Source organism: Falco cherrug, chromosome 10, assembly GCF_023634085.1.
Source record: "Falco cherrug isolate bFalChe1 chromosome 10, bFalChe1.pri, whole genome shotgun sequence".
In the NCBI taxonomy this organism is placed as follows: domain Eukaryota; kingdom Metazoa; phylum Chordata; class Aves; order Falconiformes; family Falconidae; genus Falco; species Falco cherrug.
The window spans coordinates 20,619,992-20,647,801 of NC_073706.1; the positions used below are offsets into that span (position 1 = coordinate 20,619,992).

At 36.6% G+C, this 27,810-nt stretch overlaps 1 protein-coding gene across 6 annotated transcripts in view; it reads right to left on the reverse strand.

Moving 5' to 3' along the window:
* Positions 1-1,544: 1,544 nt before the first annotated feature.
* The window catches only part of PPFIA1 (PTPRF interacting protein alpha 1), a 61,428-nt gene continuing 35,162 nt past the window's right edge, over positions 1,545-27,810 (reverse strand). For 2 of the 6 annotated variants that reach the window (XM_055722853.1, XM_055722852.1), the window contains exons 17-31: positions 25,301-25,330; positions 24,367-24,518; positions 23,423-23,595; positions 22,528-22,621; positions 15,417-15,498; positions 15,093-15,293; positions 14,198-14,260; positions 13,640-13,666; positions 11,665-11,840; positions 11,475-11,572; positions 9,526-9,701; positions 8,895-8,963; positions 6,701-6,866; positions 5,347-5,417; positions 1,545-3,961 (exon numbers count right to left, since the gene is read on the reverse strand). In XM_055722853.1, the coding sequence (XP_055578828.1) occupies positions 5,359-5,417; positions 6,701-6,866; positions 8,895-8,963; positions 9,526-9,701; positions 11,475-11,572; positions 11,665-11,840; positions 13,640-13,666; positions 14,198-14,260; positions 15,093-15,293; positions 15,417-15,498; positions 22,528-22,621; positions 23,423-23,595; positions 24,367-24,518; positions 25,301-25,330 (1,566 nt within the window). In that variant the 3' untranslated portion in view covers positions 1,545-3,961; positions 5,347-5,358. The remainder of the gene's footprint in view (positions 3,962-5,346; positions 5,418-6,700; positions 6,867-8,894; positions 8,964-9,525; positions 9,702-11,474; positions 11,573-11,664; positions 11,841-13,639; positions 13,667-14,197; positions 14,261-15,092; positions 15,294-15,416; positions 15,499-22,527; positions 22,622-23,422; positions 23,596-24,366; positions 24,519-25,300; positions 25,331-27,810) is intronic. The other 4 variants (XM_055722855.1, XM_055722854.1, XM_055722858.1 and 1 more) reach the window with 4 other exon arrangements.

Sequence of the window (27,810 nt, forward strand, 5' to 3'; positions counted from 1 at the left end):
TGAGGCTGCTCCGTCCCCTCTTCCCCAAAACCGCTGGCGCGGGAGGCGGCCAGGCAGCACCACTCCAAAAACACACCGGCCGGGCCGGTTTGAATATATTAAAAAAACCCAAACAACCAAACAAAAAAAAATCCCGAAAAACCACACAACACAAAAAACTTACTACTCACTTTTGCACCATCACAGTTTGGAAATTGCGACTACGCGGTCCTGTGGGGGTTGCCAGCTCTAGCCCTGGGCAAAGGGTCGGCATGTGCCTGCTCGCGGGGGTCTGAGCTGCCGCTCCCGAAGGCAAACGCAGGTTGAACGGGCAGCAGGCAAGCAGCCACCTCCCGCAGCCTGGGGCTGGGGGTGGAGGGCTTGAGGAGGGCAAACAGACTCCCAGGAGGGGCAGTTCTAGCGAAAAACATTACAGATAAATACACAAAGTCAAACTGTAACAGAAGGTAGAGAGGAAAAAAAAATCCAGGTGAACAGTTTCATCAGGTGTGTAGGGAAGAAGGAAACCTCATTCCCAGCCTCCATCACCTAAAGCCTAAATTATTATTTAATTAAACATAGGATAATTTACCCTATAAACGGAATAGAGCATATTTTAAAAATTGGGCTGAAGTTATTCTTAAAAATAGAAAGGAGAAAGCAGGCTCAGAGAATCTCGATCGTTTTGGCATTACCTCTGGCTCTGCCACTTCTTCCATTTACAGTGAGGAACATACACATTTATAGATCAACTTCTCATATATCCATTGCTCTATGCCATATAAAACCAGAAGGTGCGGCTACCTGGATTAGACTACAGTTGCCTTTTTTTCTTTTTTTCCAACATTACTATTAACAAAAAATGAAATTAAAACAAGTGAGAATAACTGGAGTTTAAGGAGTGTACCAAAACTACAACCTTGAAAATAGAGTTATCAAGAAGTGAAGAGACTTTCCTTTTAAAGGCAAAATAACTCTTCGGTTTCAACAAAAATATTGCCCGTCATGCATAAGATTGTCAATTTTTACTTACTTGAAAACTAGTTTTGCTGCCCCTCCCTCCCAATTCTTAGTCTACCCAATACAGAGCATAAATTCCGCTTTGAACTATTTCACATGTTCCCTGCTCCGAGTTTTGGCATGAAAAAAACCCGCCGCAAAAGCAACCTCTTTTTTAATTCTACATCGCTCTGAAAGGAGAAAGATGAAGTTATAACATCCGTTCTGAGATTCCCTGCCCTCTAAACATGCAAAATGTTCAAGTTGATAGAATTATCTGAGATAACTCATCTCCTATTGCAGATAAAATGCATACTTTAATTTTTATAGCACTTTCCAATGAAAACCTTTAAGAGACATTTGGCAATTTACAGAAAGTTATATTTAACCAAGCTTTATATAAAGATTACTGTAACATACGCATATGCCTTTTAAACATCCAGTTGCATGTTTTCCTTTTGGGGGTGGGGTGGTGTATTAAAATTGAGTGAGAATTGTTTCGATTGATTTCTCCGAGATAGCCTTGCTGTATAATTCAGAAGGAAGTCAACACACATTTTTGCCAGTTCGTGAAAGCTTTTTCTATTTCACTCATTTATTCTAGCTCTCATGTCAATTCCATTGTTCCAATAACAGTTAAGGTTTTACAGCCTTAAAAACAATAAACGTATTTTCTTTTCACATTTTACAAGTCTATTCCGCATTGTTTTCACTTTTGAGAAGCAACAATACATGACTTTGAACACTTACGCTATCAATATCAGTGACCAGAAATGTCTATGCAATTTTTTTCTAAACAGTGTTTAGCTGAACAGTGAGTCAAGATCTCCTTCTGCAGTTTCATTTTTGCTTTTTCTAGAAAGATGAACTCTCTGAAAATATAGAAGAGACTGCAAATGATCAGATCACAACTCACATAAGCCAGACAAACAGAGATGCATTATTGAACAATGTTTAAAGCATCAATCACAATATTTCTCCATTCTATGCATTCCACATCCTGCTGTTGATCTAGAGGACATGATGAAATACGCTTCGCTACTGCTTCGATTATTCTGTAACTTTATCCTTCTTGTCTTTTCTTCTACATAAGAAATGGTTTACAAATATATTAAAATTGACACAAACAGCACTGTTGTGACCCGATTTTGCATTGGTTCCCTCGACTCTTGTATTGCTCCCCAGGCATCACTATGGTCATAACCTCATTTTATTAACAAAGCAACCATTGCTGCTCTACACAACAGCACTTCAATCTTTGTCACGTGGACCAGAACACGCTGAAGCTGCATGATAGGTTTTGATACTATTTTTAAAAGTGAACCATAGCTCTAGTTACGAGTAGAAGTAGGCAAATAAAGCAGTTCTCTTCAGAAAGCTGTTTCTCAAAAACTGATTAACCCATGTGAACTTGAACAATTCCAAAGAAAATGTCACATCTAATGGAACATTTTTCTACTGGAGAGAAGTCATCATTTGAAACAAGATCTACAGAGCAGCATACAATCATAAAGATGCTTTATTGACAACATCCATTCACCGCAAAAGTATCTGCCTGCATACAATGAAATCTTAGCTTTTCAATAGTGTTTTATTGGCAGTGGAAAATGCATCAGTACTTTATTGAAAGAAAGCAATAAATAATACTGTGATAAAAATAGTTCAAAAGTAGACTGTACATACTGTTACATAATCTGAAAATACACAAAAGATTAATAGAAAAACAGAACAGTAACAATGAATTTCAGTTTTACAAGCAAGTTAAAAGTGGAAAACAATATAGGAAAAAAGACATGCTATATATATTGTTGCATAATAAATAATGCATCATCTGAACAGATTTTTGCTGGCTTTTTAATATGCCATTTACAAGTGTTGGATACATTTTCTACTCATATAGTCCAAAATGGCTACAACCATCAAAATTAAAGTCCAGACAACTCTTTAGAACAACTTTACAAAACACAAATGATGACTTACATAAGAAAAGTAAGGCCTTTATTAGCAGTTGCACTGCTTTAGATTTCAGCCCATTGTACCTTCATCTTTCACCGCTCGTTTGACATGAGCCTGCAGTGCTTCACGATTGGTCCATTAAAACTAGTTTCAACAGCATCTTTCCACAAGTGTTTGCAATCAAAAAGAGCTAGGACAAAAACTCTCTGTGGCCTGTGGATTACGACCAGGAATTATTACGAACTCTATCTTCCTCAGTTAAGGAAAAAGAAAAATAAAAAGAGTTCTTGATTTATGGCTTGTTTTCAGTCACTGTGAAGGTAACGCTATACAAATACAGCAGAGAGTGTTATGACAGAGTCAAACTTCTAAAACATGTTCTGTAGCGTCATAGTTCTTCCCAGCTTTTAAAACAAGTTATATTTTAAATAAAGACAAGCTCTCCCTACCTGACAAGTCATCTTTGTGGAAAGGTACAGTTCTGAAAAGAACAATAATCATGTACCATACCTTTTACAACAACATATGCTTACCTGAAAAAAAGCTGGACTTGTTTTCAGATCTAAGCTAACATTTCCAAAAGACAAAATATATACTGCTTGGTGTCATGATACTTTTACAAAGGTATTAAAATCCTTTCACCTTCAGTTTCATTATTAAAAAACAATGATAATTACAGTAACTGCATAATTTACAAAAACCCTATATTACTTATAGGGACATATACATACAAGCATTACAGTACATTCAGTTGGAAGGACTAAAATTAGAATAAAAAATCAGCAATGGTTTGATTTGTAGACTGAATAGAAACAGAAAAAGTAAGTAACTATATAAATGAGAAGTCACATAAATATAAGAAACATTTAGATTCTAAAATATTTTCTCTATAGTACTCATGAATTTATTTGCTAATTAAAAACTCTGTAATAAAATATCTCAAAGTGTCCATTTAACAAGTATTAACAAGTTAAGGGTTCCAAATGTTCAAATGCTGCATATCACCGGTAGAAATAGTGTGGGTAAACTGTAAAAGCAACAACAAAAACAAACAAAAAACACACAAAAAGAAAAAGCACAAAAAAATTCCATTAGCAGTATTTTCAAAAATGTTTCATTCTAAGTTTCTCACAAACAGCTCAGTAGTGTAGCAGTCATGCATTGAATTATTGCCATGCCATGATGTATACAATTTTACTGCCTTCTATAATCTTCAGTTGCAATAAAAGTAAAGCCCATGAGGTCAAATATTTCTGCTTCTACATTTTCATCCTAGGCCATCTGACCATAGAAAATCCCAAAACAGTGAGGAGAATCTGGTGGAGAGAAGACTTAAAACTTCTATCTCTTGAAACTAAAAAAAATTTTAAGATACCCTGTGAGACTATGAACTGACAGATCCACATGGTCTGAGCTGCTATTTGCAGAGGAGTTTCCCTTCTTAACACTTCATACATAAGAACTCTTCAGAATTAAACTTGCATTGGCAAAAAGGTTCAGAATTTGAAGAAAAAGCAGCCAATACACGAGTTGATAGGGATGTTACTGTTGAGAAGAAAGGAAAGAAGCTGTAAGCAGAAGAGACAGGCAATTTATAGCCTGTGGAAGATATAGATCGTGAGAAAAAGATTCACTGGATTATTTTTTTTTTTTAAATCCAGTATAGTAAAGAAATCTAGTTTCCAGACTTTGCAAAACAAGAGAAATATTGTTCCATGAGAAAATACAGCAGAGGCTGCTGAAGAAAAGTAATTCCAAACCCTGGAATAAGACAGGACTGCCTATCTTTTGTAAGCCAGAATGCATGTATCTTGTGTTACAACACCCTTGTGTTATCAAGCTGCCTTTTATCGTCAGCACTGTTCACAGCTCCCCCAAATTTAGGCTGCAGGTAGCTAAATCCAACCAGACAACCTCAGCAACCACAACAGCAGGAAATATCCAAGAATTGGAAAACTATGCAATTACCCCATAACAATTCAATATTGAAGTATACTGTAGTGGGATAACTTTGAAGAAGCAAAGACTCTTGAAAGACCGATAATCTGAACAGCAGTGTCACACACTTAATTAGGCATGTAAAAGGAAGAAAATAATTTCATTTCCTTCTCTCCTCCCCACTTTCACTAGCCGTTTCATCCAACCTTTGATTTCAATGTTTCCTACATAGCTATTTAGCAGGGGTACATTTTGAGACTGTTCAAAAACACCCTCAGAAGTATACAGTATTTACAAAATTATTTAAACACACATAGTCTTGATTGTAGGAAATAAAACTCTGGATTTTCAATATACAGTCTACCCTGAAAACTTAAAATAGCTTTGTAAGTGTGTAAATTCATTGTATTACAATACCTGACATTTTATTTCATCAATAGCTGCTTTACTATTATACCTATCAACTTTACTCACCAGGAGAAGGCTTTAACAGGAGTAGGTCCTTACTGTAGCAGAATCCAATCTTTGTGTTCCTGACACACTGCCTATTTCAAGAAGCATGGGAAGAAACATGCAGAATACAGCATGCATGTTAGTTTTGAAAAAACAAAAAAAAAGAAACAAAAACCCAAACCCCAAACGAAAAAGAACAACCCCAAAAAAACATCACAGCAATGTGATTACAGCCATGGTACTCACCAAACTAAGGTTACAAGTCAGGAAAGCCAAATTTATTTTACAGTTTACGTATTAACCGCTTCTAGTATCAGTGGCTAACAAAAAGAATTTTAAAAATTCTGCATGCCAACTAGCACACAAAAACTGATAAAGACTTTTTTTTTAAGTAATTTATTGTCTATTTTTTATAAGGTTTATATTTTTCTTTTCTGTTGTTTTGGTTTTTTGTATTGTAAAAAGGGTTTTACATGGTAAAGATTTCACTTATCTTAATTTACACAATTTTCCACATTAATTTTTGAAGAATATTTTGTGCTAGAGGCAATATTTAAAATTTAAAACAGCTCACATTTTAGAGAGTAATATCAATGCAAAGGTTGCTTTACTCCTTGAGTTTTTACTCCTAAATACAATTTTCAGAACCAAGTTCTGCTGAAGTTCTCATCCTGTCTGTTCCAATTAAATACATTTTCCATTTATTTTTACTTGTGCTTTGTAAAGCAAATTCAAGTAAAAATTTATTCTCATGGTACTAAAAAGACTTTTGAAACAGACAAGATACCTCACGTGGCAGGTGATCCACTTCTAGCTGGGGCTTGCTGGGTTTGGGTTTTTTTAATACATACCTATGCATGCACACACATGTATGTATAGATCATTAAGCACACAGCAATGAAGCTGTGATTTCACATATGATCAATACTTAAGTGACCACCACAGGAGGAGTAATGCATGTTTTACTCAAGTTTTAATAATCTCAAAATTATCCAAGGGAAATTACTTATATCATTTTGGAATGCATTTTACTGCATTTCAGAAGTGGGACTTATATTGATCTAATTGCTGCTAATTAGAAATTATGCATCATGTGATTAAAAGACTTCTACTAAAATGTCATTTTCTTTTCCTAGTTTAAAATAAATTTCTACCTATAATTCTCAGTTTGTTATTCCAATAAGTGAAAAAAAACCCTCTACATCTAGTACAGCTTCCTGAAATTAAAAAGCACCCTATGGTTAAACACAGCGTTATATACACAACCATGCACAAGGCAGATGCTTTTATGCAGCAAAAAGGTAATTTGAACTTAATTTCCCTGAATCTCAAGCAAAAAAGTGCATCATGCTTAAAAATAATACAAAATCAATACCATCAATCTGCATCTTCTTTGGCTGCATAGAGGGTGAAGACATTGAGGTCGTAACTCTGAAATTTGCAGGAAGAGTCTCTGCCGATCCAGCAGCTAAACCTCTTATGTCCTTTGGTCTAAACTTCTTTCTCCATGAAGGTGCTCTCCTAAAGCTCTTATCGTCATCCTGTTATATTGATAAACATCGTTAGCAATTCAAAAAATGTAGGATTGTTACTGACTTTAAAAGGATTACCAACAACCTTAAGTAAATGTATCACACCACTGAATGAGTTAATTTTCAGAATGGTTCAGGTGCAACAGCAGCAGAGGTCTTCATTTGCAATAATCTGTGTTCACTTGCTAGTGTGTAGGCTTTTCAGCTCAGTAACTATGGAAATTCACATGCTCGGCACATTTAGGAAAACGTTTTGTACTTCAGATGTTTGTACTTCATGATTTGCAGTAATTCCTAGGTGTCACATCACTCATTCTTAAGGGATACGAGGAGTGGAGCAGATCATAAAAGCTGCTTTGGGAACACTGATATATAGAGGCTTAATTTGAACAATTGCTTTTAACCTTCAATTTTCTTACAGGAATGATGATACAGCTATTGCACTTTCTCATGCTACAAGTTACAGGAAGAGATAGTGAGGGGTGGGGGGTGGGGGAAAAAAAAGTGTAATGAATACCATATTGCCGTGCAGTGTTTTGCTTAAGCACTTGGGTAAACTTAACTTGCAATTACTCAAGTGCATTTCCCCCCTCATTAAGATATCTGAATCTTTGAAGTAATATTCCACTTCAGAAATACAATACTGCATTTACTACACACAACAGTCCAAGTCCCGCTTCCAAAAATGTCTTTTGCAGTGAAGGTATCGTGCCAATTGCAAATACACCCATCGGGCATCTCCATTTGCCATCTTTAGCTTTAGAAACAGTTCAATTCTTTGAATGACATTTTACTTACTATTTATCCCCTTTTTAAAATTAGGAGACAAGTGTGTACATTATTTGAAGGGATCTTTGTGATCAAACTGCCCTGTGCTGCTAGAACAGAGCAAACATCTGCTCCCTCAACTCTCCTTCTCTTGCAGTTTGGAATCACTAAGGAGAAAGACCTTAGAAAACTATCAAGCTGCTTTCTGATGATGTTATTAAAACCTTAGCAGAGGTGTATATTGAGAACAGAGCTGTCAGAATGTGCCCAGAAAAGGGCTGCAATGAGTCCATAAGGCAAAACATGAACACAAAACCCAGTCAAGGTCTGTCACAGCAGCATCCTTCCTCAGCGTACTGGTGTATGCTTCACCTCACCGATCCAACAGTAGTTCAAGCCAGCACTTTCACCCCTCCCCTGCCCTCTTCCTCATACGAACGCAAATGTTTCTGAGAGATCATGGACTGGTTCCCTGATCTGGTTAGCCACCTTAGGGATTTGCCACTTTAGTCTCATTCTGAACCAGTTCCACCAACGTAAACTCCCATTAGGACCAAAGAGGCGGCAGCACAGAGTTAGGGCTGTCCTGGGGAAGGAACACCAGCTTGAAACTGGTGTTACAGCATAGAGCAACTTAAAAAGTTAAAGATGTAATACTCTCTCCTTTATGCTATGGGTTCAAGGGTCTACAAAGTAAAGTCTCACACCTAGTTTGTGTAGAGTTTTATAGTCATTACATTTAAATTAGGTTTATATCCTGTAAGATCACAGGCTGCCCAACAGAAATTACTTTAATGTGTAAGCATACCTGGTGGTCATCCATATCAGTATTAATGGATATTAACACCACAAGCTTTCTTGAAAAACACTTGAAACTATTCAAAATACTGCTCGTTAGGACAAAGGTTTGAAATGTGCTTTCTCTATTACAGCTTGTTCATCTGCAACACTGGTCACTAAATTTTCCCACGTTTGAGATTTTTTAGAAAAAAAAAGATTCAGTCCAAAGTGCTGCTATTATATAGTAACCACACAAGCTGCAAAAGACAAATTTGCAAATCATGTTAATACTTTCATATTCAAAGTCACCTTACTTAACTGCACAAAACCTGCCATATTCAGAAACTCTTGAAGACAAAGAATTTCAAGTTAAAATTTCTGTCACTATTCTGTCAATACCTTAAAAAAGTTTAAGATAAATTCTTTGGCTTAACAGTTCTGATAAAGTTCTCAGGACCATAAAATGAGTCAACAGCTCAAGCAACTTACTTCATCAAGTCTTCTGTCAGTGCCCATAGCAAGAAGGTTATTAAATTCCCTCTCCAGAACAGCACGAGCCTGAAAATAGTATGAAAGAAATGGAAATTCCAGAATAGTGATTAGTAACCTAGAGTAATTTTTAGAATTTAATATAACCCAAGTTTTTCAATACTTCTTATCAGATTAATAAACATACTTAGTACTTGAAAAATTACAATTTAATTTGTAACATTAAAAACTTAAGGAAGACTTAACAGCTCTCCCTCCCCTTAGTTGTGACACGAAAGTTCACGATTTCTGACTCAAACTGATTCCAGAATAAAAACCAGCAAACAACAAAAATGATGAGTTTTACACTAATGTTGTGAAGCACGGCTATGAGGAAAATATTCAAACAGTATTTTTTTTCAAGCAAATTTATCAACCAGAATTGTTAGTAACAGTAAGAAAATAGTAAGAAAGGCATAGTTCTATGTTTTTCTTTTATAGGATAATGGACAACTTTTCATTTCTGATGTTTTTAGAGCTGGGAATAGAGAGACATGCACTTACCTAAGAAAAGAAACACTCAGTTCCATTTTTAACCTTCCTAGAGGGGAGAAAAATCCTATTGACCATAAAGCAACTACTTCTTGCTTACCTGTGTGTTTTGAGTGGGTATTTGTAATAAGAGAGCTAATGCATTGTAATCAAATGATTCATCTAAGGCCACAAGTGCACCATGAACGCCGCTCTCTATAAGGTTATTCGCATATTCTTTAAGACCAATGGACACTACCCAATGGATCATTCTTTCATTGCTCCAGACAAGGACATCTATGGAGAAAAAAACAAGTTGCCCTAGTTAGAACAAGGCAACTTTTCTGAATAAAAAACCCACAGTCCTTTCTTCATCTGTATGCTTGTGTTAAGGTTGATTTTCACATATACAGAATTCATGATAAATGATGTCAAATAACAAAATTCCTTGAGGGCTACTATTTAACATTTAGGTTGTGATCTAATCTGCCCCTGCCTTTTTGGTGTGCATGAAATACTCTGAATCAGCAAGAAGACTTCATGCTTCAACTCCACCACTCAGTGTTAGATCCTTTCCATACAGTAGTTTTCCTTGCACCCAGAAGGAATAGTCCTCGCTCAATCACTACAGTCACAGCTATGAGACAAGTTCAGCTGGGCATAGCGTTGATGCAGATGGGGAACACAGGATCTGCTATTTTACACAGCCACTTAGGGGCTTGAACATCACCCAAAACAGATTAAATATTTTGGGGAAAAAATTTACTACTCAAAAAAACCCCAAAACCACAAAAAACTTATAACAGTTTCTCATGTACCTCCTACTGAATGTAAACAGAAAAGATTTATTATTGTTTAAAGCTTTATTATTTGTTTTATAATCTTAGCTATCTTTAAGTTCTGAAGGTGCTCAATTTAGTAACACAGGCTTACATTCAGCTTGTGTATGCATACTACTACACTCTTCCACAATCATAAATTTGAAGTGGAAAGTAAACATATTATAAAGTTTACTGGAAGGCACTTCATACTGTAGCAGTTCAACAATCAATACACTCTCCTCTTCAATTTTTTTCAAGGAAAACATCACAAAGCAGCATTTACATGTTCAGCCCAAATATCAAAGCAAAAACTACGTTCTCACAAGTAAGTTTTTCTACACTACTCAGGAATGTCTATACCAATGGAACTGTTACAATGATTCACAGCATGCTTCTGGCTTGTGTCAGCTAGCATTCTTCCCAAACAATTCCCACAAGGAATTTAAAAGTTACATGTTCCAAGCAGCAATACCCCATAGGCAAGAGATGCTGCCATACCATTTAGGAGGCTAAAGAAAGGCCTGCCAGCCACAACACAGACCTGTTTCATGCCAGTTCATTCCCAGGAGTTAACACTTTCGCAGGCACAATTAGTAGAATAACCACCAAAATGTACCAACACTTTAAAAGGAAAGGGGAAGAGCAGGCACAGAGCTTTCTAAGCAAACTGTGTACAAGGTAACCCTAAAATGTTAGTCTAAGACATCAGAAAAGACTTCTGGTATTAGACAGGGACAAAAATTCTATGGGAAGTCTTGGAAAATACTGTGAATCCCCACACTGCTTTTCGTTCTTCCTCCTCTCTTGTTCAATGATCACCATGAATCTGGAAGATATAAACACCTAAGTCACCTGCATATTTTTTTTATAAAGTGCTGGGTAATAAAATTACCAGGCACTAACAACAATAAAATCATGTAGATGCAAAGCTACTGGGTCAGAACAGGAAAAAAAGAAGAAAACCAAACAAAAAAACCAAATGCTTTTTTAAAACTGTCATCCTCCTAACACATTTAGTTTTGTTTCAAACTTCAGAGAGTAATAGTTTCAAGAATGCCTGCATTTGCAGCACATCTCTACATGAGCAAATGATTTAATGATGTGTTTCATGACTCACTGTTTGGGGCCTGCATCCAGACACATCTCCTGTATTTAACACTTGGTATTTTATAAATAATTTTTAAGTAAATTTGAGGCAGATCAGTGAAAACACATTAGAATCAGACTGAGGTCAAGACATTGCACTAACCCTTAATTTCATTCTGGCTTTCTTCTCTTTTTCTTTCAAGTTCTTTTCGATCATAATTCAGTCTTCGTAGGCACATAATTCCACACTGAAAACTGTTTCTGTTTAGAAAAGAAAAAAAATTAGAAAAAAAACATTTCGAGGTAACAGAAACATTTACTATAAGTTAGGTCTCCAACTTAAATCTATTCACCTGTGAAAGCTGTCCACCATTTTTAGTTGCCCACGCAGATCTTTTTTAGTTAAATGATCCAGCATTCGAGCATCGACAAGACATTCCATGAAATAGCTGCGATACTGAGGAAGCCCCAGACTAGGGAGCCATTCATTGCCAATCCACTCGTGATTCATATCGCCATATGCTAGCGTCTGTTTTTAAAAGATTAAGGAAAAAGTTTATTAAAATGAGAAATGAGACCAGTTTTTTAGACATGTTTTGAAGAAAAGTAAAACAATGCTTATTTAATTCTTAGCCTATAAAGATAAGCAAATTCAAATATTGAACACTACATGTATGTTTTCTGAAGAAGTCATCCTCCTGAAGAAAAGCAAGTTCAGATCTTCAGATCAGCAAGTAAAACTGCCTTAAATTATTTCACATTGAAGAATATGAAAAAATATGCAAAAGCTAATAAAAATTAAAAATCTATACAGTTTTGGTAGCAAGAGCCGTAGAATTTCTTTTTGTTAAGATGTCGAAAATACTGTGTCTCTTGAAAATTGGGAGGAATCTTATTTTTCACACAACCGTACATAGAAGATATTAAAAAACAAACAAACAAAAAAAACCCCAACACACAACCAACCTGCAGGGGGGGTTTAATACACCTAACCATGTTAGAAACTGATAAAACCCCACTATGGAAGAACAAGCAATTCTAAATGTTGGTCCTTATCTTAAGAGAGAAAAAAAAAAAAAAAAAAAAAAGGTGGGGGGTGGGGGTGGAGGGGAGAGAAAAAAGGAAAAAAGACTTATCTTCTCACTGCATTTTTGACCTGCAAATCACCAGGCGCTTTTTTTTTTTTTTTTTTGAGAAAACTGAAGAGTTTCTAACCGTGCACCTAAGCATTCCTTGAGCAACAAAAACCAGCAGCTCTTTTTTTTCAAAAATGAACGGTAATAATTCATTTTTACTGTACAATTAAAAGTCACAAGCTTTATTTCTCCTCTAGAGGAAGCATCTTACAGAAAAGAGGAAGGCCACACTGAAATGCATTTCTTCAAGCCATCGCTAGGTAGCAGACTGGAAGAGCATGCTACTCTTGTAACAGGGAGGCAAGTATGATTGTCATCATTGACAATCTGCAAATGAGCATCTGAGAGGCAGTTAATGGGACTTAAACGGGTTTAAGCTGGAGGGCAGCCAAGCAAGAGACTATACTGTCCCAAGATATGGGTCACAGGCAAATCCCCAGTTTTGTTTATATCCCTGTATAAAACACTCAACTGTATCAATGCCTGAAAATACAATTAGGATTTGTCACCACTTTACGGGAAAACAATTAATCAAGAAGGATTACAGAATTAGTGCACAGAAATCTACTTAACCATCTAGGCTCAGTATGTCTTGTGGCACACCTGGGAGGGTGGCTGGATTGAACAGGGCCTTTCTGCACTGATCAGAGATTCTTGTTGGACTTCTGGCTTCCTAGAGAACCATCCCCCCACCAAAACATTCCACGCTTTGTTATGAAATTATTTCAAAATCTGATCTAGCACATTCAATGCATAGCATAAACCGATACTCAAAAAAAAAAAAAAAAAAAAGAGTAACTTTCCACTACATTTTGGTGATTCATAAGCTAGAGGTAACTCTTTTGAAAGCTAATGATAACAAAGGCTTCTGAATATTTCCTCCTCCTAACAGCCCTACCTAATATTAAAAATCCTTACGAATAACATTTTTTTGTTATGTGCTACGTAACAAAGTATTTTACAAATTTTCAATGATGAACCACTAGTTCTTGGAATCCTTAGAACATGAAAATATTTAAATCACCTAAATATAAAAGTATGTATTACACAGAGATAGGCCTGTAGTTTCCCCCTCTACCAATCCCCAAGCCACAACAAGAGTCACATAAACTATAAAGGAAAACCAGATTCTTTAATGCTCTAAATTTTCACAGTTTACATATAGTCTATAATATTACATAAAGTTTCCAACCTGAGCCCAGCTTCCCTCCTCATCTTCCTGTTACGTGGTTAGAAAAGCAAAAGAACACACATATGTATTAGTATTTAAGTTTAGTAAGGAGATCAAAGTTAAAAGGCGCACTGCAAGACTAAGTCTACTGCATACCAAAAACATCTAGAAAAAACAAGCATCATGCATTGTAAAAAAAATACACGAGGCACTCATTTTCATGTGACAGGCTGTATACCTCATCTATTGATTAAGATTTCTGGAAAGAAAAAATTTCTGCACAAGTAATTCAAATTGTCTATTAGTTAAACAAATCAGAGCTCCATTCTACAAATTAGAAAGAGTTTCGTTTACAATCTTATCAGTGTTGATTTCCCACCCCCCCACCCCCTTCTGGAAAAAAAAATTATCAAGATGCAGGTTACAAGGTTAATAATTAGAAGCAGCAATGATCCAGAATTTTAATGCATTAATTTAGAAAAAAGAAAAAGAAAAAAAGACCAAATGGCACTTGATTCAAATGTTCAAAAAGTGGGAAAAGCACTCTAAGGAACAGAAGTGGCAACACTGTAAACTAACCGTTTGTTGTGTGGCTGTAAGATTTTCCATTTCTTCATGTGTTACCCAGACATTTCCCGTGGTCTAATATGACCCCACAGGGAACCAATCCCATCCAGTGAAAGGAAAGCAGTAACAAAGAGGAAAGGTTGCAGAACATATAAGCAATCGGTACATGTAAGGAGCAGGCATGGGCAAAAGCAATGGTTTCTAAGGTCTTAAGTACAGGTACATCTACTGGAAGTAATGGCATGGAATAAAAGCCTATTAACATGGATCACTTTTCTTCAAAGATATTAACAAAATTGAATGTGATAAATAGCTTACACTGATGTAATTAATGGGCAAACACTTGACTCTGCTCTAATCTGAAAAAATACATTTGTAGTCTAGTATGTAATCCCAGGAATCTCAGAAATAGCTTTAGATTGCAGAGCAGGCTCACATATGAAAGGAAATTCACACTAACTTTAAGTGCCTAGAATCATACTATAGTACAGAGAAACAGGTAGACTCCTAGTGTTTTAGTCTAAATCGTTATTTGGAGTTAATGGCCTTATACATGGATTAAAAGAGCCTCCAACTACTTTACAAGTTTCTGTATGCAGATGTATACTTCACCTGTATCATAAATTCTTCTGAGGCCAAAAGATGAGGCAAATAATAACATTTTGGATTACATACTTACACTAATTTAACTTCTCTTTCCCTTGAGAAAGAAAATGTAGGTTTTCCTTCATTTAATTTCCATGAAAGGAAGAAACACCCTATATTTAAATAATGTGTTCTTCTACAATTTAATGTTTCCAGAAATTCTTATTTGTAATTCAAGTCCTTTCAGTTACATGTTTACAGCAGAATTTTTGGAAATTCTGATGGTTCTAAAAGATGTTTAATGCTGGATCACTTTCCTTACCGTCCTTGAGGTGGGAGGGGCAGATGGACTTGTTAGTGACATGATTTCTTGAATGGCCAGCCTCAGCTTCAGTCTGTGCAGAGGATTACTAATCCCAATTTCACGCTGTATTTCTGTATCAGACAAGGCCGACATGATAGCACCGCTTTTCACATTTGCTCGGCAAGCAGCCACATACCAGGCTGGCATCCCAACCCACAGCTGAAACACAAAAAAGGAAGTAAGCAGGATCTGGAAAACATTCCCGGCTCCAAAGCCTTAAAATCTTCAGAAGTCTGTAAGTTGAGGGTTTTATCTTTTATTTATTTTGGAGAGACCACTTACCTCCAACCACACAACTACAGTGGGCCCATCCCACTGTGCAAAAGGCAAACCTTGTCTTCTGGCTTCCTCCAGCAACTCATGCCTACAATTGTAGAAAGAGTTATTAATAACTAAGAGAAACCAGTTATAACTAGATGTTATAATTTAAACACTGCATTCAATTTACTATCTCATTTCCAATCGTTAGCTTTCTTCCTTTCTCAGCCTTGTATGATACACCCACTAAGGCAGCCACAGCACACGTGATATAAGCTGAACTGGATAGGACATTTCAGAGTGGCAGAGATGCTGGACCTTGCCTTTCAGAAATTTGTGCCTGAAACTGCTACTGACACTCTAACCAACACTGCCAACACAAACTGGAGAGGTCAGACTTATTTGTCAGTCAGATTCTCAATCGCTGCAATTTTCTGTTCAGCAAATGAGACTGAACCAAAGCAGTCATTTGTCAAGGTGCAGATCTGAAACCTGTGGAAATCTATGAGTATATCAGATACCCATGCCATCGCAATGGTACTGTCCATCAGGCTGTCAAGGCTGGAAATGGGGACAGTAACCATTTAATTGGTGAATTTCAGTCTGCAATAGCGAGCCTGTCAGAATTTCAGGCACAGCTTCAGACAACCATTGTATCCAGAGACCCACGCTTTGGCAGTTATATTCTGAAAGGCAGTGTACTGAAACTCAGCTTTCATCTCCTATGATGACACAACTTCCTTTGTTATTCTGAAACAGAAAAGACTGAAGTTTAATATTGACAATTCAGCTTACAGAAACAATGGAAGCCCACAAGATCCCTATAAATAGCTGCCAAAAATGTTTGATAAACCGAGAGACAAAAACGAGTGCTGCGGGTATAAGCATGCCATGTTGCCCAGATACATCTGTCTGAAAAAATGGATAAAGTCTGAAAAAAGCATATTTAAGCTGCCTTCGAAAGCTAGTTGCATACGATTAAGTTGCCACTCACTCTCCTCAGAAGTTTAGAAAAAACAAATACACCTGATTGGGGAGTTTTTACTGGTTTATGCTTTTTATTCATGCCTGCGAGTATAGAATTAAGGTGAACAGCAATACTACAAATTCAAGATTCTATGTCATGTATTTATCCTTTTCTCACAATTTAGAATCATAGAATCATTTAGGTTGGAAAAGACCTTTGAGATCAACAAGTCCAACCATTAATGTAGCACTACCAACTCCATCACTAAACCATGTCCCCAAGCACCACATCTACATGCTTTTTCAACGCCCCCACGGACGGTGACTGCACCACCTCCCCAGGCAGCCTGGCCCAGTGCCTGACCACCCTCCCAGTGAAGACATTTTCCCCAACATCCAATATAAACCTCCCCTGGCATAACTTGAGGCCATTTCCTCTTGTTCTATCCTTTATCTGGGAGAAGAGATCAACCTCCCCTGCCAGGCAGCTGTAAAGAGCCATCAGGTCCTCCCTGAGCCCCCTCTTCTCCAGGCTGAGCACCTCCAGCTCCCCCCACCACCCCCCATCAGCCTTGTGCCCCAGCCCCCTGCCTGGTGCTGGACATGCTCCAGCCCCTCTACATCCCACTTGCAGTGAGGGGCTCAGAGCTGAACCCAGGATTCAAGGTGTGGCCTCCCTGCCTTCATAACTGTATTGTTGAACAGATCTAAGATGATAAAATATTTAAAAGTTACAGATATTAAAAAAACTATCACACAAGACATCTTGAGAAGGGGTTACTGACTGACTAGTAGCTTTCTTTGCTACTAGTGCGAAACAGATATGCAGTACTCAGCTCTTTGAGACACGGCAGCATACTTAGGATCCTCACGTTATATTGGTGAATAACTAGCTATAAAAAAAATAATCAACGAAGTAATAAATATACTAGCAACTGTTTTATCACCACATAGTACTTCTCCACCTGCACGTCAATAAATTCCTATCACTCTAGAAGAGCCTCCCAATACTTTAACCTAACTAAAAGCGCTGCCCAGGAACAACAAAAGGGGAGGAAGGAAGGAACTGCCAGATTACTGGGTACAAATAATCACTCTAATGTACCCATTCCAGGGTCCAACAATTAATGTGGAAACAGTGTTCAGCAGTTAGCAGCTCTGTAGTTAGATTTCACTGACAAAGATACTATTGTAAAAGCTAATTCATATTTGTATGGTTCAGAAAGATATATCTATTTCTAAATTATGAATAAGGGATCAGGTATTTTCCTGCTACTGTAGAACATATGACATTAATCTCACAAATCACTAGCCTGGAACACATTCAGTTTTGCTTCACTTTGTTGTTTAAAGATTAAAAAATAGGAAAAATAAATGAATGAGATATTATAAAATAGTGCTTGGTAAGAACAGAATAAAATGCTTAATACTGTATTTGCCAGAAAGGAATACAATGGTTTTTTCCAAGTAGTTTAACTTCAGAATTGGTGTCTTTGTCTCCATCTTTCTGTTTGGTGCTTGTGATAACACGACCATGCAGTGAGGGAGGACCACCAGTGATGAAAGAGCACAGACATGCCCAAAGCAGCCTCAGGTTTCACTGGGATGACCCCACGAGCGTGCAATCACTGCCTCTCCCCAGCTTATAGAGCTGCTTGGGGTTTTGTATGGAGTTTTGAGAACTGCAGTGTAATTTCTGGTAGTTTTATAAGTCTCTCTGCGTAGTTCAGGTTAACCATCGTTTTGAGAAGAGTAGTACAGGGAATGTACCAAAAGCATAAGGATAGGTCATGATGCAAACTTGAAACTCACGGTGGTATTGCACGCAGAAAGCAATTGTATGGCTGGAAGGGTTACGTGATGGAGACAAACATGTAGACATAGAAACAAACAAACCAAAAAATGCTTATAAGATAACTTTATGCAGAAATTATTCAATGGATCCAAAGAGGAATGCATTCATGAAGTGGAAAATTAATTGCGCAATTTGTTCACACGCAAGAAGAAAAAGAAAACTTGCTTGTGTTGAAAATCATTAAGCTGAAAGTTCAAAACAGCACAGGCACAAAATATTTCATAGGAAGAATTCAACAGCAACTGCTGCTTCATCTGCAAATGATGCTTCAGTGGATTTTTCCTACAGTGGAGAACTTTGTTTTTCCAACAATTCCCTTCCAACTTCACCAAGATACTTGCTGCATTCCAGCAATACATGACCAGATTATGTAAAGGTCGCAACTGACACACCAGTTTCATTTCGCAGGCCATCAATTATGCCATTTAAGATGTGGGGGCAAAATCCAGCCTCATATCTTTGCAAGATAAAAAGAATATTGCAATAGTGTTAGCAATGTTAACAGATGGTATAAAGCTGGCACTGGGAAGTGCGAAAGAAAGTCAAAGGAGTAGCTGGTGACTGGAATAACTCTTAGGTGACAAAACCAAGGGATAGTCGTCTACAGACTTATTATTGGCTGAACGTCACTTGGAATGGGAGACCAAATGTGCTGCTCAAGAGGAGAACACTTGATAGACACATTCAAAAAGCTTCTAACACCAGCTGCGGAGAACAAACAAATCATGGTCATGCGGGACAAGAAATTACGTCAAAACTCCAGGTGCTTGATGTAGTAGTACACGAGGCCTTTTAAAGACCATTTGAAATATTTGTATTTAGAATGGCTCTTGGCAGACAAGCATACATAACTCCACAACGAAAACAAAGCAGCCCAGAGCAAAGTCATTTCATCACTGGATTAAGACTGCATGGGAATGGATAAATCCAGAACTTGTAGCCAAAGTGGAATGCTATATTCCAGACTTCTTGGATGGAACTGAAGGTCTGTGCTCCCAGGTAAGAAGTGATAGGACAAGAGGAAATGGCCTCAAGTTGCACCAGGGGAGGTTTAGGTTGTGTATTAGGAACAATTGCTTCACCAAAGGGGTTATCAAGCATTGCAACAGGCTGCCCAGGGAAGTGGCTGAGTCGCGGTCTCTGGAGGTATTTAAAAGATGTGTGTATGCAGCACTCAGGGACATGGTTTAGTGTGGGCTTGGCAATGCTAGGTTACTGGCTGGGCTCTGTGATCTTAAAGGTCTTTTCCAACCTAAAAGATTCTATGATTCCGTTAACTGGTATGGAAGAAGTTCGGAGCAGCAAAACCACTGTTGTGTGGTGGAGAAGAACGAGCAAAGTGTTATAACTGAAAGGCAACAGCAGCAAAACATGAGATGAAAACTTCAGGCAAAGCATCAGTAGAAAGTTAATAGCCTTGTTATATTTTGATTTCAGGTACGCAATTAACTTTGTGTGTATAACTTTTTTTAAGGAGAGTTAAATTTAGGGTTGCCTTCCTTTTTGATTAATACAGTATTAAATTTGCTGTGGTGTACACACAAAAACACAAATATAGTTGTGGCAAAAACTGTCAATAGTACAGCTCACAAAGATAATGAACAACATGAACAAAACACTAACAGATTTAGTAAACAGAGCAACAGTTTTACAGAAATACATCTACCTTGGACATGAACTGCCACAAGTATTTATTATGGCTAAAGAACCTTCAAAAGCCAAATTACAAAACTAATTCCATCTAAGTAGGCTTTAATATTTCCATTATAAACACTCACACCATGCAAATTAAGACAAGACACTGAACTAGATTTCACACAACTAGATGACACTGGATTTATTTCAGCAACACATTTTCACAATAAATTCTTTCAAATCTAGTATCTCCTCTCAGAATTAGACTGAGTTAGAGCTTTTAATATATTGCTAAAAAATCCAAATGTGATTTATCATACTTTCACAACAATCCTAATAAAATAAAAATAAACTTACCCTGATTTTGCACTACCACATCAAATGGTAAACAAAAGGAAAATAAAACAATGAAGGAAAAATATAAAACTAGGATTAAACTGAACTCAAATGCATACAAAACCAGACAAATAAGGTATACTGTAATTCAATTCTGTAACTATAAATAGGTTTTGTTAGTGAAGACATTGAATTTTGCCCTCAGCCTGTTTGTGTGCATGCATGCAGAAATCAGAAACATAAGCAAGCAAATAGGGATTAGAGACAGCTATAAATAGAAGTAGCTGTCATTGTTCCAAGCATTCAGGTAACTGGAATTCTTTTTGCTGAATACAAGATTTTATAAGTGAACAGTCAGCCTCAAGGATTTGTTTTAACACCATCCTCCTCCACTATCAAAATGAAAAGCAATTCAAGGCAGCTTTACCACTTTCTTTTTGATAATGAGCATCTCAAGAAGGCAGCAAGGCATCTGATACTTTGTGATAATATTGCTTCCTATGTTCAGAATACCTGTCAGGATTCCGAAACAGCTGGATTAAAGTACCTTGCTGGGATTTTTAAAATGGCAGATTTGCTTCTCATGTAAATTCAAAAGAGCCCTGCTACTGCTCTCAGCAGTAACAGTAATGAACCTAAACATTATAATACCTATTTTCATCAACAGTCTTGTTTCATACCCACTTTCACTAAAATATCTGAATCATAGGTACTTTCCTGTGAATAAGCACGTACCCATGTTTAATAGCTAGGCAAGGCAACTTCAAACTAAAAGTTTTCATTTGTTTAATATAGACACTTGCCTTTTAAGCAACCAACAGGAATACTTTAAGTAATACCAGTAAATTTGACAAGCAGAATGTTTACCAAAAAAAGTCATGATTTATCTGCAGCTGCATTCTTTTGCATTTATTAAAGCAAGACAGTATAGATTGTTTTACTCTAGAATGAAATTTGTTGCTGGTATTCAGAAAGATCTATATTGTTCAAAGAACAGGCCTACCACAATTTAGATATGGCCAGACTAAAACTATTTATTCAACCAAGATGTTGTATGGCTTTAAAGCTCTGGAGAAAAGGGAAAATACCAGATCATAATAATGTATGATTGCCTTCAGTCTAACAGTCTGAAGAAAAACAGCTGAGCATTCTGTTATACAAACAAAACCACATTCCATTCTGACTTTTCAAACTAACACACTGCTGGTTTTCATTAGCAGTCACCAGGCATTTATTCTTATTTGTTAATAGAACTTAGGTACTGCAAGAAATCTCTTGCAAAGAGAAAATATGCACACTTTCAACATTCGCTATTCTGTCTTCAGAAGGCAAGTAAAAAAGCAAGACTTTTCTGATCTTGGTCAGCTTTTTTGACACAGAGTAGACAGCTGAACAGAACAGAAGCAACAAAAGTTTAAGGTATATGGCTCAAACTTTGGGTGGAAAAATGCAAAGAATGTCTGGTCTTACACAAATTTGAGTGTGTCCTGTATTACCATATAAGCATTAAGTCAAGATTTCTACTAGTAGCAATATCTATTTTTCACCTATTATTATAGTCTTTGCTTCATCTCTTAAGTCTGGGAACAACAAAGCATGTGATAGATATTCAGAAGCTGAACAGTAAACTACAGATTTTCTTGGACACACTGAAAAAATTCTCATGACTAGGAAAAGGTAGCTACATATCTAAAAGGCCACAAAAAAAGGAAATTTTCTCTTTTTTTTATAAATTGTGACTATCAGGGTAGTATGGTGCAATGAAAAAAAAAGGTTTCAGCTGCTGAAACGTATGAGAGCAAATGTCAAGACAACTTCAAACAGAAGCGAAAAAATTAGTGACCGCAGCAGCAGTTAGCAGCTGCAACACAAAAGGAAAGACTTTCAGAGTCCCCAGCTAGAAAGGAACCAGCAAATGCATACAGAAGGATGCCTGCACAGAACATCTCTTGCTTTCACTCTGTCCACTCTTTTACACTCTGGAGCAAGTAGCAGCCAAAAGCAACTTTGGGGAAATCTTCCAAATGGATTAAACCCAAAGCAGGTATCAAATATAACACATTTGGGGGAAGGTTTGATAAGACTCCACTTTTATCTTCAAGATTGTTTATTACTGCATTTCAACAATAAGTTTTCAGCACTGAAATTCTTTTCAAACTTACCACAACCTACGCTACTGTTGATGTTCTGGAAAAAACAATTAAAAAAAAATATTCTACAGAGGCTTATTAGCCATAGCACATACAAGGCAAAAACACCTGAAAACAAAACAAAAAGAGAAAACAAAACATTTTTAAACACAGCCATTCCTTAACAACAGATTAAAAATATTTGATAACTTACTTTTTCTGCATTTTCCTGTTTTTTTCTGCCTGACCTCCAAGCTTGCTGAGACCTAATGCATCCTGAGAGGAACTATCTGCTTCTGCCATGCCAACTACAAAAGAAAAATACAGAAAACACAACAAACAAAAAACCAGTCTTATCTTGTCTGGTTTGGCCAGCTGTAACTCAAAAATCACTACTGCTTTTCCCAAACAAATTGTAATATTACTGATCAGAAATATACAAAGCCAAACCTCCAAGCAGATCTATCACTCCATTTCCTAGTTGAATACATATCCATCAAAATGGTGTACAAAAATAGGAAAATCAGATTGGTATGGACTAAAATATGTGCTGCCTAAATAAAGCCAGCTGGAATCACACTGAGAATCTCATTTCAGCCACCTGTAATATGAATTCTCAGTGTTCCCATACCACTTATGGTTGGTGTCAACTTCAAGGATGCTGCTTTATGCAAAGAATTACACAAAAGACAAAGGTCACTGTAGCATTTGCTAAGCCAGCTGGGTTCATTTCAAGGGAGGTTCCTTTGGGTACAAAGTGAAGATATGACTGTTGATGTCGATACTAACAAAAGCCTCTTTCACTTCCAAAGAACAGTTGAAATTTTTGCTTCACAAAACAAGCCATAACAGTTCAATAAGGTTCAACAACCTGGCTGTGGAAGACTAAAAGATAACAATATACCCAACTAGCTGATCCTGAATCCTACACTAATAAAAGGAACTACTGGAAGATTCAGTGTCACTAGTTCCAAAATTACTGTGTACATCAGCACCAAAATAATCCAGTCAAATCTGCACATACTGATACATACATCATTAATATTCAGTATTCTGTACCCTGCTCTCTCACTGTGCAAAAAGAAACCCAAGATAAAAAACAAACCAACCTTGCCCTAATGTTTCTTTGCCTGTTTGTCCAGGTCGTCCCTTTTCTTTCTTGCCAAACAAGCGGCCAATAGAGGATTTGATGCCCTTCTTTTTGGGGGCTTTATGAAGGGAATCTTGGCTACTGTTACTGCTACTAGGATTACTTGTTTGACCATCTTGCGAGCCTGTTGAACTTTACAAGAAAAGGAGTCAAAGGAGTGCATGTACAACACATTCACTAGCATAACAAAGTGAGAAACAAGTTCAGGTTTCTGTGCAAGTTAATGAAAGCTCAGTAACTCTATAATGACATCTAATTTCAGCTTTTAATGAGTCATGAAAAGAAATGTATCTACTAAAACACATGTCATTAAATAAACAGTGGAAACAACTAAATCATGCAAGAAAGGAAGTGATAATATTTATACACTATAGCATGGAACTACAAAGCAATTCTTAATTTTTTAAGAAAGGAAAGTGTTTAAAGTGCAATTCAGAGAGGCCAAAGTTGACAACACAAGTTCCTGAACAAATTAAGGCAGATAACAAAAGCTTGAAATACTTGAGTGGAATCCATCCAGATACTTAGGCACTTTGAAAAGAACTTTTTTCAATTAAAATGATGGCAGTTTGCAGCTTACTTCGAAATGCAGACCTAGATTCCAACCTATGAAATACGACTGGAATTCTACATCTTTAATTTCCTAAACATGAAGTAAACAATGTAGGCCTTGAGTACCAGAAGAATTCTTCACGTCAAGCTATCCCTGCTCATTTACAAAATATGCATTATTTTTTTATGTAATAATCACCCATTTATGTGTTCATACTCTTTACTTTTGCGAAACACTTCAATATCTAGATTAAAATCCTCCAGACTGAACAGCTTTGCAGTTTCAGGATTTTATTCTGATGAGCTGAAATACTAAGTTAAGGTAGGTCTGACCTATTCACAGCTACTTACTTTCTAATGTCCCTGATATCTTCATGGCTCACTGTATGCAAAGCTCCTTTTTGGACTCTGTCCAAACGCAAAGATCGAGGTGAAGAAGGTGGTGATGTCTCACATTTTATTGTGGTTTTGTCATCTCGTACCTCTTCTCTAGAAGCTGGAGACTAACAGAATATGAATGAAAACTTGAGGGGTTAGCTGGAAATGCCAAAGCATGAATGCAATATCAATGGTACTAAATACTGAAAAGAAAAATCAATTATTTCAGTGTTAAAGGATTACTCTTGCCCTTACCATCTGCAGTTGCCTATTTTCTGTTTGACCTCCGAGTTTTCTGTTACCTTTAGTGACAAACTACTAAATTTCAGTCTTAGCTAGTAAAATGTGCAAGCAGCACTCATCTTTCATTCATTCATTCACAGAGCAAAGAACTACAGTAATGTCTTCAGCACCATAAAACTAATATACCTAATTTAAGTTTAAGCAAGCGCAAAGACAGAAAACCAAAGAGTCCTGTGAAAAGAAGGCATCTTGATTCTCACTGTTACGTGTTTAAATAATCATTAGCGAGATTACCCATTCTATGAAGTCAGTTTCTACATACCTGTGGGTATGGCCTACCTCAAAGTTTCAGTAACAGAAAATGACTAATTTTTGTGTGCACTAACAGACCTTTAAAATTCAGTATTGTTTCACAAAGATTGCAGAATAGTGGTTACAAACAGAAAGTGACACAACAGTCCCCCCATGCCAGCAAAAAAACCAACCCACACTTATGTTAAAATTATAAGCTATTTTATATTTAATATCAAAGAGCATATAATCTTGCTTTGTTACAGAGTTACCCTGCAAATGCTTTCTTTTATGTTCCTGTAATCCATTAATTAGTTTGGGGACAGGGAAGGAGATGAAAGGCCATGCCAGTAAACAAACTAAAGATTTTTACCTTTCTACGGTGTTTCCTTAAATCACTAGGCTGACAGATAGATGCATGAAAAGAAAAGAAATTTGGAAAAGCTGTATTTATTTTAAACTATACCACAGACTGAAACAACTAGCACAGACAAAACGTATTAGGGAGAATATAAATAACAATTCTAGCAATGGCACAGAGAAAGATACGGAGTATGAGGCACTCTTCAAATCACAGATTACTTAAATGTATCCCTGAAGAGGGGAAAAGTAAAAAAAAAATAAATAAATAATAATATCAAGATTTATAGTTGGTTACCTACAAAAGTACTGTCGATATTTGAATGTATTGGTACCATAGGCAAATTAGCAAACAAAATGTGTATTATCTTCAGCAAGAAAATCAGTAAAGTACATGGGGGTATAAGGTGTTGCTTTTAAAAAGGTGAGATTTCCAGTCAAGGACTTGCCTTGAACTATATAACCTACACGGTCACCATAGCAGGCTTAATACGTTGTCTGCACTAGTCCCTTCCCACACCTCGGTGATTTCTGCAGTTGTTTCCTACATAGCATAAAAAGCAGCCGTGCTTTAATAACTGTGAAAGACTGAGTGAGTACCAACAATAGCTGATTTCTATACGGTAACAGTATTGCGTTCTTTTTACTAAGTTTAAAGTACTGAAATGTTTGAACAAGAGTCTACCACCAGGTTTTATTTTATCCTCTATCCACTCCAAAAGCCTTATCTCACTTCCTTGGTACTTCTCATCTCTGCCAGCACAAAAAGCAAGGCAGCAACCTTGAGTTACATAAGTAAGTTACCAAATTATTCAGACCAATGCTGAGAAATTTTTAATTTAGATTTTTTTTAATAGTTATCATTGCATTTACAACAAATTGGTTCAAAAGGCTGTAACCAAAAATTAAGACAGTCCCCTTTGACATTGGGGAGGAGATGGGAGAGGAATTTTGTGTTGTTTCCCTCCCACAAATGACAACCTTTAGTATTTTTTTATTTAGAATACATGCAAGCTATGCAGCATTATTATGTAAAGTTTTGTTCAATCTGACCATAGAGTACTATGTTAATAAATCATAAGTTCACAGAACGATGGAAGTTTGGGTTGGAAGGGACCTTTAAAGATCATCTAGTCCCTCCTCAAGTTCTTAGACAAAGAGCACCAGGCTCATTTTACCCTTGCTGGATATCTTTCATCTATTAAATCTGATAACCCATAAAAATAAGTACGTTTACCATATGGAACGAAATATGTCCACAAGAACTTTTCAAGACAGGTGTAGGTTGCACAATTTATGATGCTGATGCTTTTTAATTAATCATAATTGTAAGGGCTTTTCAGTTAACTGAACTGCCTAATACCCCTACTGCAGTTCACATTAAGCTAATTTGCCTTCATGATCATAAACCAATGCAACTTTCTATTAAAAAAAATTAACTACAAGAACTCATTCAGTCTAACAATTCATAATAGCCTTTCTCAAAGTTTCTAGAAAGCTCTTGTTCTGTAATTTTAGAAGTATAGCTTCTTGTTTTCAAACTTTCACAAAAGCTTTCACAAATCAGTTGCCAGGGACAAAAATATCAGACAAATGCAACTGCAAACAACAGATCAAGTGCCTTTGATTCACAGTTCTTACAATCTAAAGTGAGCTTAATTACAGGGGTTTTGTTCAATTACATTAGATTTTAATATTGCACGCATTTTTCTGATCTAGTTTTCATGAAAATAGCTACTGAAAATTGTATAAGGCTTTAAGAGAAGTACTTAGCTTAACTACTTATTACTGTGAAATATTAGAATATAAAGCACTCCACATTTTGAAACTTCTGTAAAAGAGGTGGCCTTGGCCCTGAATATATGGCTAGAGCTAGTATAATTAAAAAAAAAAAAAAAAAAAAAATCAAGAAAAGTAATTCCTTTTTATTAAAGAAAAAAAAAAGACAGAACTTTTGTTACATGTACACATTCATTATAAAAAGCCAAAGGAAGTTAGCCGAAATCCTTGCTCTTAAACACTCCTGTAAGAGAACTAAATGAGCCAAGTCTGTCATTTACAGTCCACTTGCTCTTACAGTGATGGATAGCATTCCTTGCCTACTGATTGGGATGGTATAGGCATAATACAAGTACAGTAATCCAAGACAACAAGGTCTAGTAAGTATAGCATTGCACATACAACTAATAAGTGCAGTTCCCAAATGCATACGCAAATCTGGAGACAAGGTAATGTACACAGAACTAAATTAGAGAAGGAGCTTTTCCTGGAGAGTGCTTGCAAACAAATACCTGTATCCAAGATGCTCCTTAGTAAAAGGTATGAGAAACTGTTAGGCTTGTTTAACATATATGTAAAAACACAAAAGTGGAAAATTTGGATCTTGTTTTTATAGGTAGGTTTACATGCATAAAGCAGCTCCTAAACTGATTAATTTCTCTAAGCAGTCATAGGACTGTCAAGAGAATGGATCCATCTTCCTCTACTCGCTGAGCTGCTAAGCCCAAGCTACTATTTCATCAC